Source organism: Protomyctophum parallelum (genome assembly GCF_964188405.1).
Source record: "Protomyctophum parallelum genome assembly, chromosome: 22".
Taxonomy (NCBI): Eukaryota; Metazoa; Chordata; class Actinopteri; order Myctophiformes; family Myctophidae; genus Protomyctophum; species Protomyctophum parallelum.
The window spans coordinates 13,869,390-13,882,839 of NC_139714.1; the positions used below are offsets into that span (position 1 = coordinate 13,869,390).

General features: G+C 43.6%; 1 protein-coding gene across 7 annotated transcripts in view; it reads right to left on the reverse strand.

Annotated features, from left to right (window-relative positions):
- Positions 1 to 6,787, reverse strand: part of chchd3a (coiled-coil-helix-coiled-coil-helix domain containing 3a) — a 138,245-nt gene extending 131,458 nt beyond the window's left edge. The window contains exons 1-3 of one of the 7 annotated variants that reach the window (XM_083758252.1): positions 6,493 to 6,787; positions 3,664 to 3,987; positions 2,628 to 3,069 (exon numbers count right to left, since the gene is read on the reverse strand). In XM_083758252.1, coding sequence (XP_083614378.1) covers positions 2,628 to 3,069; positions 3,664 to 3,987; positions 6,493 to 6,573 — 847 coding nt within the window. In that variant the 5' untranslated portion in view covers positions 6,574 to 6,787. Of the gene's footprint in view, positions 1 to 2,627; positions 3,988 to 6,492 lie in introns of all 7 variants that reach the window. The other 6 variants (XM_083758250.1, XM_083758251.1, XM_083758249.1 and 3 more) reach the window with 6 other exon arrangements.
- Between the last annotated feature and the right edge of the window lie 6,663 nt (positions 6,788 to 13,450).

The window sequence follows — 13,450 nt, forward strand, 5'->3', positions numbered from 1 at the left end:
AGTGTGGTCTAATGTTGTCCTGTCTTCTAGGAATCCTGATCATCAACAAATTCATCTACATTTTGTTCATAGGACATACTTAACCCCCCGTAGATTGTGTGCTATGCGGATTTTAAACTGCACTTTCTGCACGTCAAACGCCATAGGTACATTCTTTCATATGGTGTGGGAGTGTCCGAGTGTCCTCACATTTTGGAATTTGGTTGCTACTAACCTTTCGACTATTCTACAAGTTAACATCACACCCTCCCCATCTCTATTCTTATTAAATGATGTAACCCAGTTGCCATTAAATAACACCCGTATTCGTGTCTTCTTTGCTGGCGTAACGGCCGCAAAGAAGATGGTTGCTTCGCACTGGAAACCGCCTCATACATTGTCATTTCGCCAATGGGCTTTGACCTTTCTAGACATCATTTATCTAGAAATGTCTACAGCAAGATTGCATGGTGCAAAAGAGGAAAACATTGAGATTTGGTCTGGTATTGCAGATTTGGTTAAGGGCATGGTTTAATCATTATTATTATTATATATCCATTGCACAGTAGTAGGAGTAATGACATTTTGTGGCATCTTTGGTCTCGGGGGGGAGGGATGGGTGGGATTGTTTGTTTTTGTGTTCCTTGCTTTTGCTGTTATGTGTTGTTTTATATGTGTTTTGTTTTCTTTAAGTCATTCATGTTGTTAACGTGTATTATTGTGATTTTTGTCTTAAAATAAAAAAACATTTGTTAACAAAAAAAAAAGAAGGCATAGTCAAGAAGAGATGATATGAAACACCGCCCAAAGTGTTTGCATTGGCACGCCTGTATGGGTAACTTTTGTGAGAGTTAGAAATATATCCTCTCAAATCTCTGATTGACAAACACAGCAATTAGCAAGTGTTCTGCTGACTAATTTAATGCAAGAGAACCGAACACAAGCACTTTTGTAATTTACGGCTGCCTTCCCTGTCAACAATAATTCCATCATGCGTGCGTGGTGTAATCAACTTTCCTTTGATTTAAGGAATAAATCATTTTCAATTATTCCTGTGATCTCATCTTTTTGACGCACGCTGCCATGATCCATATGGAGAAACTTCCATAACTTCAGTTAAATTAAATCCGTGCTACTTTTAAGTCAGAATAGCAGGGGGAAATCGAATCGAGCACAACAGACTTAGTTGCGCACTGGTGTTATTGCGTGCAGTAAATAGCAGATATACAAGCTCACAGCACATAGCATTCGTGACACGCTGTGAGCTTGCAGATCTGCTATTTACGACACCGGCACGCCAACACTTCGGTGTCGCCGTGACGGGTTACATTCAGCAGCCAGCGCGTGGTGCATTCTGAGCAGCTGATCGATGTAAACATCATTTGAGTGGGAATGGATGCTTGGCAGTTTGGACTGGAGAGATCACTTGACTAGTACCAAGAATGGACTGGAGAGATCACTTGACTAGTACCAAGAATGGACTGGAGAGATCACTTGACTAGTACCAAGAATGGACTGGAGAGATCACTTGACTAGTACCAAGAATGGACTGGAGAGATCACTTGACTAGTACTGTAGGAGACGTAATGTGTTTGCATTCTAATGTGCTATTATGATTGACGTAAGGTATGTCACTTTAATGGGCACTGCACAGGTAGTGGGCGTGTCACCGGGGCTGGGGCGCTGTCACTCTATTTTGATGGCGTTACCTGTCACTTGGGTGAGGGAAGTTGGATAGAGAGAGGAGGTGAGCGTGGGAGAAGACATTTCTGTTGACCGTATCAAACGCACCTTTTATCACCGTAACAACCACGTTCAGTTATAGCTAAAAGCCTGGGAACTGTTGTGACTCAATACGTGTGGTGACTGAATAAATGGTCAAACTAACAGCTGGAATGGACCTGGATTCATTGCGTGCGCGTCATACAAGCGTCTATTTACTCTCATGTTTAGCTCCTCGCGGCGGCCTTTAAACCGCCGCAACAAGTACCAAGAATGGACTGGAGAGATCACTTGACTAGTGTCAAGAATGGACTGGAGAGATCACTTGACTAGTACCAAGAATGCTGCGTTTTGATGACTTCATGTCAATCACACCGTGGCCGCATGGCTACATACACCCCCCTTATACATAGTTTTTCATGCGCCATTTATGATCTCATAAATGGCGCATATGAAGTCCTCAAGACAGAAATCCGTCCCCAGGACAGAGAACTTTAACCCTGCATAAGCCAGCAGACTTTTCACTTCTGTTTATTTCCTGTTTACTTCAATCGCACGACAACTTGAGTGATACAGACGTGTGTAGAACAGAGTTGTGAAACGTAATCAATATACTGTATATAAAAAGTCACACCCATGTGAAGTGAGGGGCACTAATATATTAAAGTCTAACTCATGTTGATTAGGTGATGTAATGGTGCAAACACAAACATTAAATGCCATTAACAATAAAGAGAATATTATGATGTAAATGACACATTGATGTAAATTTCCCGTCATTGTCAATGCGTCTACAAAACAAACTAAAGACAAATATTAAACCTGTGTATCGGAGGGGCTAGCGCCCCTCAAAAAAAAACTACGAACTTATTTAGTTGAGGACAGCCCTAACAAAAACAAGCATCAGAATCAAAATCATAACTCACCAGCTGGTGCCGGAGGAGGTGGAGGAGCGGTTACAGGCTCAGGGACCACCACAGGCTCCGAGGGCACCACCACGGTCTCTGGAGCAGCAACCTCAGGCTCTGGAGCAGCAACATCAGGCTCTGGAGCAGCAACCTCAGGCTCTGGAGCAGCCACTGCAGGCTCTGGAGCAGCAACCTCAGGCTCTGGAGCAGCAACCTCAGCCTCTGGAGCAGCAACCTCAGGCTCTGGAGGAGCAACTTCAGGCTCTGGAGCAGCAACCTCAGGCTCTGGAGTAGCCACTGCAGGCTCTGGAGGGGCAACTTCAGGCTCTGGAGCAGCCACTGCAGGCTCTGGAGGGGCAACTTCAGGCTCTGGAGCAGCCACCGCAGGCTCCGGGGGGGCCACCGCAGGCTCCAGGACATCCACTAGCTCTGGGACAGGAGCTACTGGTTCCACGGTGGGCTGAGGAGGTGCAGCTTGTTCACTAGGAGCAACATATTCGGCCAGGGGAGGCGCAGCAACTTGCTCAGCAGCAGCAGCAGCAACAGCAGCAACAGGAGCGGGCTGAGGAGGCAAAGCTTCCATTGGAGGCTGAGGGGGAGGAGGAGGAGGAAGAAGCTGGGCAAATGACTCAGCAGGGAGGGCGGAAACGGGTTCAATTATGGGAGGAGGAATAGATTCAGTTACAGGGGGAGGTTCAATTATGGGAGGAGGAATAGATTCAGTTACAGGGGGAGGTTCAATTATGGGAGGAGGAATAGATTCAACAGGGATATGTTCAATTACCGTTGGTAATTCAGATGCAGGGGTCGCTTCGATTACGGGGGCAGGAACAGATTCAGGTGCAGGGGTTGCTTTGATTACGGGAGACGGCAGAGGTGGAGCGAGCAGAATTACAGTTTCCACCTCAACCGGAGCGGGAGCAGGGGCAGCCAAAGTTACCAGCTCAACAGCAGGAGGCGCTGCCTCATCAGACTCAAAAGCAGCAGCGATAGTTGTAGTCGGGGGCGGAGGAGATGAGATTACCATGTCTGTAGTGATGGTGGGTACTGGTACCTGTTCCATGGGTGGAGCAGGAGGAAGCAGGGGCACTATCTCTGTGGCAGGTGGGGCTGGTGGAAGAGGAGATGCTGGGAGTACAGGGGGCTCTACGGGAGGAGGAGGCAAAGAGGTGACCGGGTCAAAGGGAGCCACGGGCTGCAGGAGTGCAGAGGGACTGAGGGTGGCGATGGAGGGGGGTGGTGATGGGGCAGTGGGTACCACGGGGGGAGGAGGTGGTGGGGTGGAGGGCACCGCGGGGGGAGGAGGTGATGGAGGCGTGCGGAGGGGGAGGGGAGCAGGATACGGCTCCCTCATGCGGTTGATGACATTCTCAGAAAGCTGAAAAAAGAAGAGAAAGAGAATATTCAGTGATAGAATGATGAATCTTCAAGTTTTTGAAAGTTAACTTTCTGCAAACAACTCCATACACATAATGTAAATAGTAAAGTTAAGAGTATTAAACAGTAGTGCAACATGAACTGAAGCATTCACTTATGCATGCTTAAAAATGTAAGTGTGTATGTCCTTATAACTAATTATGCAGTATTATTAAGCATATTAGAATGCATGCTAACTAAGTATGTTTAAAACACATGATAGACATGGGACGCATAGCAAGCGTTACCCTTTTTTTAATTTAATGTTAAGACATTTTGTTTTAAGGAGAGTGATCATTTAGTCCAGGCAGCCGGCGTGGTGGTCCGGGCACCCTAGGCTGCAATGCCAGCCTGACAGCTTGCCGCGGGTTTGAATCCCGATCCTGATGACCTTTGCTTTGTCACTCCTCATCTTTCTACCCATTTCCTAATAGTATTACTATTGTATGTCTTTAAATGTCTTGATGAATTGAATATGCAGGACCACAAATCCACAATGTAAACAAGCAAGTTATCCTTTTAGTATTATTGTATATTAAAGTACCTCTGTACCTTTTGCTAACTTTTAAAGCAATCAATAAATCAATCATAACCCCTGTAAGATGCACAAACACATCCCATGCATACAGACAAGAAGGTACCCAAATACCCAATACTTTGTTGTAGACATACTGCGGCGCGACAGCTTAACTAACAACACTGCAGAGCTCAAGAACTTGATGATGGATAGGAAATTGTGGAGGGCAGCGATCTAATTTAATCCAGGAATCCCAAGTTGGTGTTGGCTAGACCTCACTCTCGCAGTTAGTAAATTAATTAGTTTGTATTCTAATCGTACATTTAAACTAACAGGGTATTTATTATAAAGTTACAGATATGTACAAATACAAATATTAGGGGTAATGGTAAACACACAGGACGCAGCTCTGCTTGACTTGCAAACAGCCTTTCGCTGGTCTTTCAGATGGGGCCAAAGCAATAACAAACACCACTAGCGTTTGTTTATACCAGTAGATCCAACTTTACACGTTGAAAGTGACTGAGCCGAGATATGAGATTCCTTCACCTCCACATTTCAGCCAGAAAGTTATACTTGAACAAAAAGCAAAAGCTTCTGTTGTCAGACATCTTGTCCAGTGCATCGCCTCTGATGGATGGACATATACAGTAATACATTACAGAGACTGTCCATCACCACCCCTGGGTGGAAGTGGAACCGTGGAACAACATAGTATTAAGTAAAGCAATGTTCTGCAAACTTGCAATAGGGCTGCACAGGGCTGTGTCCGGGCTAGCTCAGTCGCCCTTCGACCACAAGGTCATAGGTTCGATCCTGGGCACTGCCAATTTCGATGGTCCTTGAAATAAAAAAAATAACATCCGTGTGAAGTGAGGGGCGCTCTCGTCGTCGTACATCATCCAATGAAAACATGAATATACTTCTTCATATATTAATTTGTCAACTTATGTTATTATCTTTTCACCATGATTTATGTAAGATGACAACATTAGGCTTTTCATTGTCTGGGTAACTCTGAGGACGTCTAGGGGTCACGGACGCCCATGGTGTGTAAAGGATATGAAATGGTTGTGTTTAACTTCAGAAGACATCACAAGTTAGATTGCAACTACACTGATTGCATGTCACAACAACAACACAAATAAGCATGTCAGTTTATCCGGGAAACTTGACTTGTTCTTGTTCAGTCAAAATAAACAATATTTAGATCACCTCTGGAATACATAGATGATAGAGGAATGTTTTAAGGCAGGGGTCTTTAACCCTTGCCTTGAACCCTTGAATACCTGATTCGGGGAGTAACATTAACCTATAATAGCCGATCTACAAGCTTACAACGCCTCTCAGATCTGCTCTCTGCTCGGCTAAGAGGTTTGGTGTAGAGGGAAAAGACCAAGTACAGAGCTGAGCCAAACATCAAGTTTACGGAGTATTGAGGTTTTAAGTGGTTAAATGTTTGAAACATTAACATGAATCCAACATATTAATAGAGAAGCTAATGTGTAAACAAACAAACAAAAACAGATGATAGTGCTGTCAAACAAGACCATGCAGATATCTATGAAATCTATGAAAAAGTAAATCTGCAACACAATGTTATACAATATTATGTGGTGGGGGCGGGGCTACCCTCTTCATATCATATTCTCTCTCTGTCCCAAGGGGTCCTTGGCCTGAAAAACGTTGAAGACCCCTGATTTAAGATTATGTCAGGTTCAGGATGTCAGGTTCAAGTTCAACTGTTCAACCAAACGTCAACAGCTACCATGCAGACTCACACACACACCTTACATAACATTCATAAACAGTACATTCATGACATGATTAATGTCTGCCCACTCAAAACAACCCGTGCGGCTGAAAACATCGAAACGTGCACACACAGTCCATCTATAATCACTATGGTTAATTTAACAATAACAAACAGATGTGTTGATATTAACTAACCCTGATGCCCTTCACCACTGTGACGTTCTCGTTCTCGTCAGACTCGAACGAGACGCGGCGCGTGCTGTTGTTCGCTCCCATGGTCTGCAGATCGGATCGGAGTTCTTCTGGAACCCGGTTCTGCTGCTCCACGTGCGTTTATTATTATTCTAGGGCAGCGTTATGTCTCTGTAAAGCTGCTGCTTCAAGGAGCGGGGTGGCGGGTGACACACTGTAGCAAGGTGCCGCTGGCTGGGGCCCAGCACTGACAGATAAACACACACACACACACACACACACACACTATGCACCTCTATCTGCAGTATGCACCGGCTACTTCCTTAGCATGTGACGTATGTGAAGGAAGCCAGCTCTCATTCGGTCACGCTTTGTGCATGGGGGATTTTCATTGGTTGCATTTTATTCGTGAGGTTCTTTGAATTATATACAATAATAATAATAATAATAATAATAATAATAATAATAATAATAATAATGTTATTATGAATATTATTATTTATATTGCACCTTTCATATACATTGCAAAGTGCTTTGAGTTCAGACGTGTGAGTTCAGCACCCTGGCCAGCGCCGTTTCCTAGGCCAATCGTTCCCAGGCCCAGGGGGATCCCCAAATTATTTTAGGGAGTCCCCAGGAGATTAGCTTAATGTGCAACATTGTTTTCTCAATCATATCAACAGTAAACATATACACATATGTGTACCTTTTAAATACCTTGTCTAAAATGAAAAATTTAATAATAACAAGATCAGTAGGCTATACGTCAAAAGTTCAAAAGTAACCAACAAACAATTTTCAAATGTTTCTGTCTATATAGCATTCGGAGATTTAGTTTGACCGAGTCAAACTAAATGTAATGCCTCAACTCCTACAACTTTCAAAGTGCTTATCTCGGTAATAGGGATATACCCATGCAGTTCAAATATGATTCCAAATATTATTCTTTTGAGGGGTCACGGCCAGAAAAGATTGGGAACCAATCTAAAACATAGCACAATATATATATATATATATATTCTTTCACAGTGAATGTTTTTAACTAAAATCTTTGCTTCTGGGGGGTCCCTGGTACAAAACATTTTGAGATGGGGTTCGGTGGCCGAATACATATTATTGTGGGAGTCCTTGACATGAAAATCTTGAGAACCACTGATATAGAAACAGATAGAATTTAGAAGAACTGATAGAATTTAGAAGACATTTGTAGAATCTGGTCTTAGGTCTTAATGGTTTAACATAAGGTGCTATAAAGTAACAATGTAATTCAGGGGTGCCGTGGACGAAAACGTTATTTGCAGAGGGAGGCAAAATGTTTGAGAATCACTGCTGTATAGGACGACAGTGGAAAAAAGCCTTTGGCTTTTTTTGCGTCTATCCTTTTGATAATGGTGTGGCATGCAAGTAACGTTGTTGCATAAGCAAGAATGTATGTTGCATTATGTCAATGTCATGTACACATTTCAGGTATTTTTACTTTACTGGAGTACTTATTTGAAAACGTTAATTGTGCTAAAGCGCTAGAATTTTATACATTTCAAAACATGGGGCCTTCTGCGAAATTATAGGTAGGCCTACTTTAAGTACATTTTGATGCCAATACAGTGTAACAGACTATTTCTACAATTATACTTTTACTTAAGTATAAAACTTAAAGGACCACTTCACCACTTTTCAACCTATCTCCATATAATTGGTCCTCACTAATGTTTTTGATAAAATACCACCATTCCTTTCTACTCAGTCTGTGTCTCTGAAGGCTGTGGGCAGTTTAAAAACTGCAATGCAAAAATGGAAGCCATCGTTCTCACGATAATACAAATTAAATATATATATATTTTTAAATCTTGTTTTAAAAAACATCTGCCTAACGATGATGTCACTGGTGGACGGGTTTCTGAACTGCCCACAGCGAGACACAGACTGAGTAGACACTGAGTATAGGCCTTTTATCATGATTATTAGTGAAGACCAATTATACGAAGATAGGTTGAAAACACACACACACACACACACACACACACACACACACACACACACACACACACACACACACACACACACACACACACACACACACACACACACACATACACACATACACACACACACACAGCTAGGCCAAGAAGGAGGGGTCATTACAACTCTCGTGCTTAAAGGAGAATTCCGTTATTTTGTGCAAAAGCGCATTATTGGCTATTTCCCCTACTATATGAATTTAATTGAATTGCATTGAATTGAATGGGGCTATGGGGTTTTGTGCTAATTCGCTTATTTCCATCGCTCAAAAATCTATTATTTTGTATAGGGGGGGGGGGGGGGGAGCATAGTGACACGTTCGGTAGGATTTTGGCTTATCTGCCTAAGTTTGCAAGTTTGCTTGTCAGTGACGCTCATGGTGTGTACACTGTCACTGCAGCACACCATGTTCCAATATACTATCTTTGACATGTCACAACTCTTCTACTCTATGAAAAATGGCAACCAGAATAACCCGAGTGAAACTCCTCCCTATGCACTGGCCCTATATATCCTCTCTTCATAATGTAAATAGTATCCCAAGCGGCATACTTTACTACTTATTTCGATGGAAATAAGCGAATTCGCACAACAACCCAACCCCCATTGAGGGCTTATATTAAGGGAAATTGCCAATAATGCACTTTTGCACAAAACAACACCTGGACCCATAGGTGGGGACATGACAACTACAAATAAAGGTAGAAAGCCTTCTAGCATGGAATTGTCCTTTAAGTTAACAACTCTGCTTGACTCCAAAGCCACAGCTCACTTCACATTATGGTGGATTGATTTTTTTTTATATCCAACGTATAAAACGTGGATAAATGGGTTTAACATTTTTTATACTGTATTAACACATTTAGCTGGGGACCCCTCAAGGGACCCCTGGGGGTCCCCGGACCACACTTTTAGAGCCAATGCAATACATGCAATGTACATATAGGCTTTCAGGCTATTATCAATTGTATACACTGATTGATCACAAGGATTAGCTCCATTAAGACTCCAGCTATAGCTTAATTCTGTATATCGCCCCCTCTCTTGTCAGTCTGCCCAAACACAAAAATAATAACCTTGGTCCACCGTCCAGGGTTATTCGAGAGCCCAGGCAGCCAGGCCCAGTAGATTAGCTGGACCGATGGGATATTGGCTGCAGAAGAGCGAGTGGCGATAAGAACTTCTAAATTAGACTCTGCCCTGGGAAGCTGAGGCACCTTCAAAGGAAAAGAAAGTGTCTCCCGCATGACAGGGTGATTGTTTCTTTTTTTCTTTTTGGATGGGGGACACAAAGAGATCGCCCACAATGTTATCTGCTCGGTCCACCGGCACATCAATCATGGCGGAAGCTGCTGGGAATCGACTCCTTCCTCCCCAGAATCAATGGGCCTCTCCTATATTCTCTCTGGTACAGCAGAGATTGTCAGAGATACTGCGAGAGTTCCACCAAATCCAGAAGCACTACAGTATATGTATCTAAATGGGGGGAGACCATTAAGTTGCTGACACAAACTGTCTCTCTTCTTCTTTCTTCTTTCTGTTCAAGCATCCTTTTTATCAGCCTCGGGGGAATCAGATTCTGAGAAGTGTTATATGCATGCAGTGAACAGTAGCTGAGATTATCTCTTGTTCTTTTCATGTCACTGCCTCTTACAAGAAATGTGTAACTGTAGACTATATTAATATATAGCCTATATCATCATCATCACTGTGGGGTCTATACATACAGTACATAGGCCTGCGTGTGCGCGTGTGCGTGTGTGTGTGTGTGTGTGTGTGTGTGTGTGTGTGTGTGTGTGTGTGTGTGTGTGTGTGTGTGTGTGTGTGTAGGTGCATGGGCTTATGTGCTGTAAAATATGACCCCCCAGTCAAAAAACACTTTGAAACAGACACTCATGGTTTGAGCTCAGGGGGGGTAACTACCTGTCAGTGAGTGGGGAGTGTTGGCTGGGAGGAGGAGTAGGACTAAGGCCCTATACGTCCTAAGGATGAATGCAAAATTGATATCAACATCGTAAAACCAAAATGTTGAATTGTGGGTTTGAGCTCACATGCCCTTTTGAGGGGGGGGGGGGGTAACTACCTGTCAGTGGGGAGTGTTGGCTGGGAGGAGGAGTAGGACTGAAGCCCTATATGTCCTCTCTGGGCTACTGAAATGTACTCCGGTTATCTTTGATGCAGTTCTCACAATCCTACTGAGGTGTTTTTTGTCCTTTATGTTCAGGTTTCCATACCAACAAATTATGGAGAAGGAGATAAGTTAGATAACTGACTCAATGAAAGCACTGTAGAACAGTTTCATCAAATATATAGTTGCACTGGAAAGTGTATTTGGATGGCTGGTGCAAGGAGAAGTCACCACGCTAAATATCATAACTGAAGTTGTGGACATTGAAGTGATGCACATCAGCATCGGAGAGGAACAGGCACTGTCAGATCAGTTACAACTTTTGGGAAATCGCACACACACACACACACACACACACACACACACACACACACACACACACACACACACACACACACACACACACACACACACACACACACACACACACACACACACATCACACACACACACACACACACACACACCATTAAGAGACCATTAAGTTACTGACACAAACTGTCTCTCTTCTTCTTTCTTCTTTCTGTTCAAGCATCCTTTTTATCAGCCTCGGGGGAATCAGATTCTGAGAAGTGTTATATGCATGCAGTGAACAGTAGCTGAGATTATCTCTCGTTTTTTTCATGTCACTGCCTCTTACAAGAAATGTGTAACTGTAGACTATATTAATATATAGCCTATATCATCATCATCACTGTGGGGTCTATACATACAGTACATAGGCCTGCGTGTGCGCGTGTGCGTGTGTGTGTGTGTGTGTGTGTGTGTGTGTGTGTGTGTGTGTGTGTGTGTGTGTGTGTGTGTGTGTGTGTGTGTGTGTGTGTGTGTGTGTAGGTGCATGGGCTTATGTGCTGTAAAATATGACCCCCCAGTCAAAAAACACTTTGAAACAGACACTCATGGTTTGAGCTCAGGGGGGGTAACTACCTGTCAGTGAGTGGGGAGTGTTGGCTGGGAGGAGGAGTAGGACTAAGGCCCTATACGTCCTAAGGATGAATGCAAAATTGATATCAACATCGTAAAACCAAAATGTTGAATTGTGGGTTTGAGCTCACATGCCCTTTTGAGGGGGGGGGGGGGTAACTACCTGTCAGTGGGGAGTGTTGGCTGGGAGGAGGAGTAGGACTGAAGCCCTATATGTCCTCTCTGGGCTACTGAAATGTACTCCGGTTATCTTTGATGCAGTTCTCACAATCCTACTGAGGTGTTTTTTGTCCTTTATGTTCAGGTTTCCATACCAACAAATTATGGAGAAGGAGATAAGTTAGATAACTGACTCAATGAAAGCACTGTAGAACAGTTTCATCAAATATATAGTTGCACTGGAAAGTGTATTTGGATGGCTGGTGCAAGGAGAAGTCACCACGCTAAATATCATAACTGAAGTTGTGGACATTGAAGTGATGCACATCAGCATCGGAGAGGAACAGGCACTGTCAGATCAGTTACAACTTTTGGGAAATCGCACACACACACACACACACACACACACACACACACACACACACACACACACACACACACACACACACACACACACACACACACACACACACACACACACACATCACACACACACACACACACACACACACCATTAAGAGACCATTAAGTTACTGACACAAACTGTCTCTCTTCTTCTTTCTTCTTTCTGTTCAAGCATCCTTTTTATCAGCCTCGGGGGAATCAGATTCTGAGAAGTGTTATATGCATGCAGTGAACAGTAGCTGAGATTATCTCTCGTTTTTTTCATGTCACTGCCTCTTACAAGAAATGTGTAACTGTAGACTATATTAATATATAGCCTATATCATCATCATCACTGTGGGGTCTATACATACAGTACATAGGCCTGCGTGTGCGCGTGTGCGTGTGTGTGTGTGTGTGTGTGTGTGTGTGTGTGTGTGTGTGTGTGTGTGTGTGTGTGTGTGTGTGTGTGTGTGTGTGTGTGTGTGTGTGTAGGTGCATGGGCTTATGTGCTGTAAAATATGACCCCCCAGTCAAAAAACACTTTGAAACAGACACTCATGGTTTGAGCTCAGGGGGGGTAACTACCTGTCAGTGAGTGGGGAGTGTTGGCTGGGAGGAGGAGTAGGACTAAGGCCCTATACGTCCTAAGGATGAATGCAAAATTGATATCAACATCGTAAAACCAAAATGTTGAATTGTGGGTTTGAGCTCACATGCCCTTTTGAGGGGGGGGGGGGGTAACTACCTGTCAGTGGGGAGTGTTGGCTGGGAGGAGGAGTAGGACTGAAGCCCTATATGTCCTCTCTGGGCTACTGAAATGTACTCCGGTTATCTTTGATGCAGTTCTCACAATCCTACTGAGGTGTTTTTTGTCCTTTATGTTCAGGTTTCCATACCAACAAATTATGGAGAAGGAGATAAGTTAGATAACTGACTCAATGAAAGCACTGTAGAACAGTTTCATCAAATATATAGTTGCACTGGAAAGTGTATTTGGATGGCTGGTGCAAGGAGAAGTCACCACGCTAAATATCATAACTGAAGTTGTGGACATTGAAGTGATGCACATCAGCATCGGAGAGGAACAGGCACTGTCAGATCAGTTACAACTTTTGGGAAATCGCACACACACACACACACACACACACACACACACACACACACACACACACACACACACACACACACACACACACACACACACACACACACACACACACACACACACACACACACACACACACACACACACACACACACACACACAAGCACATGCACTCACCATCCCACGGACTCTCACACACACACAGACGGAGTGCAAAACATACTCTCTCCCCATGCCTT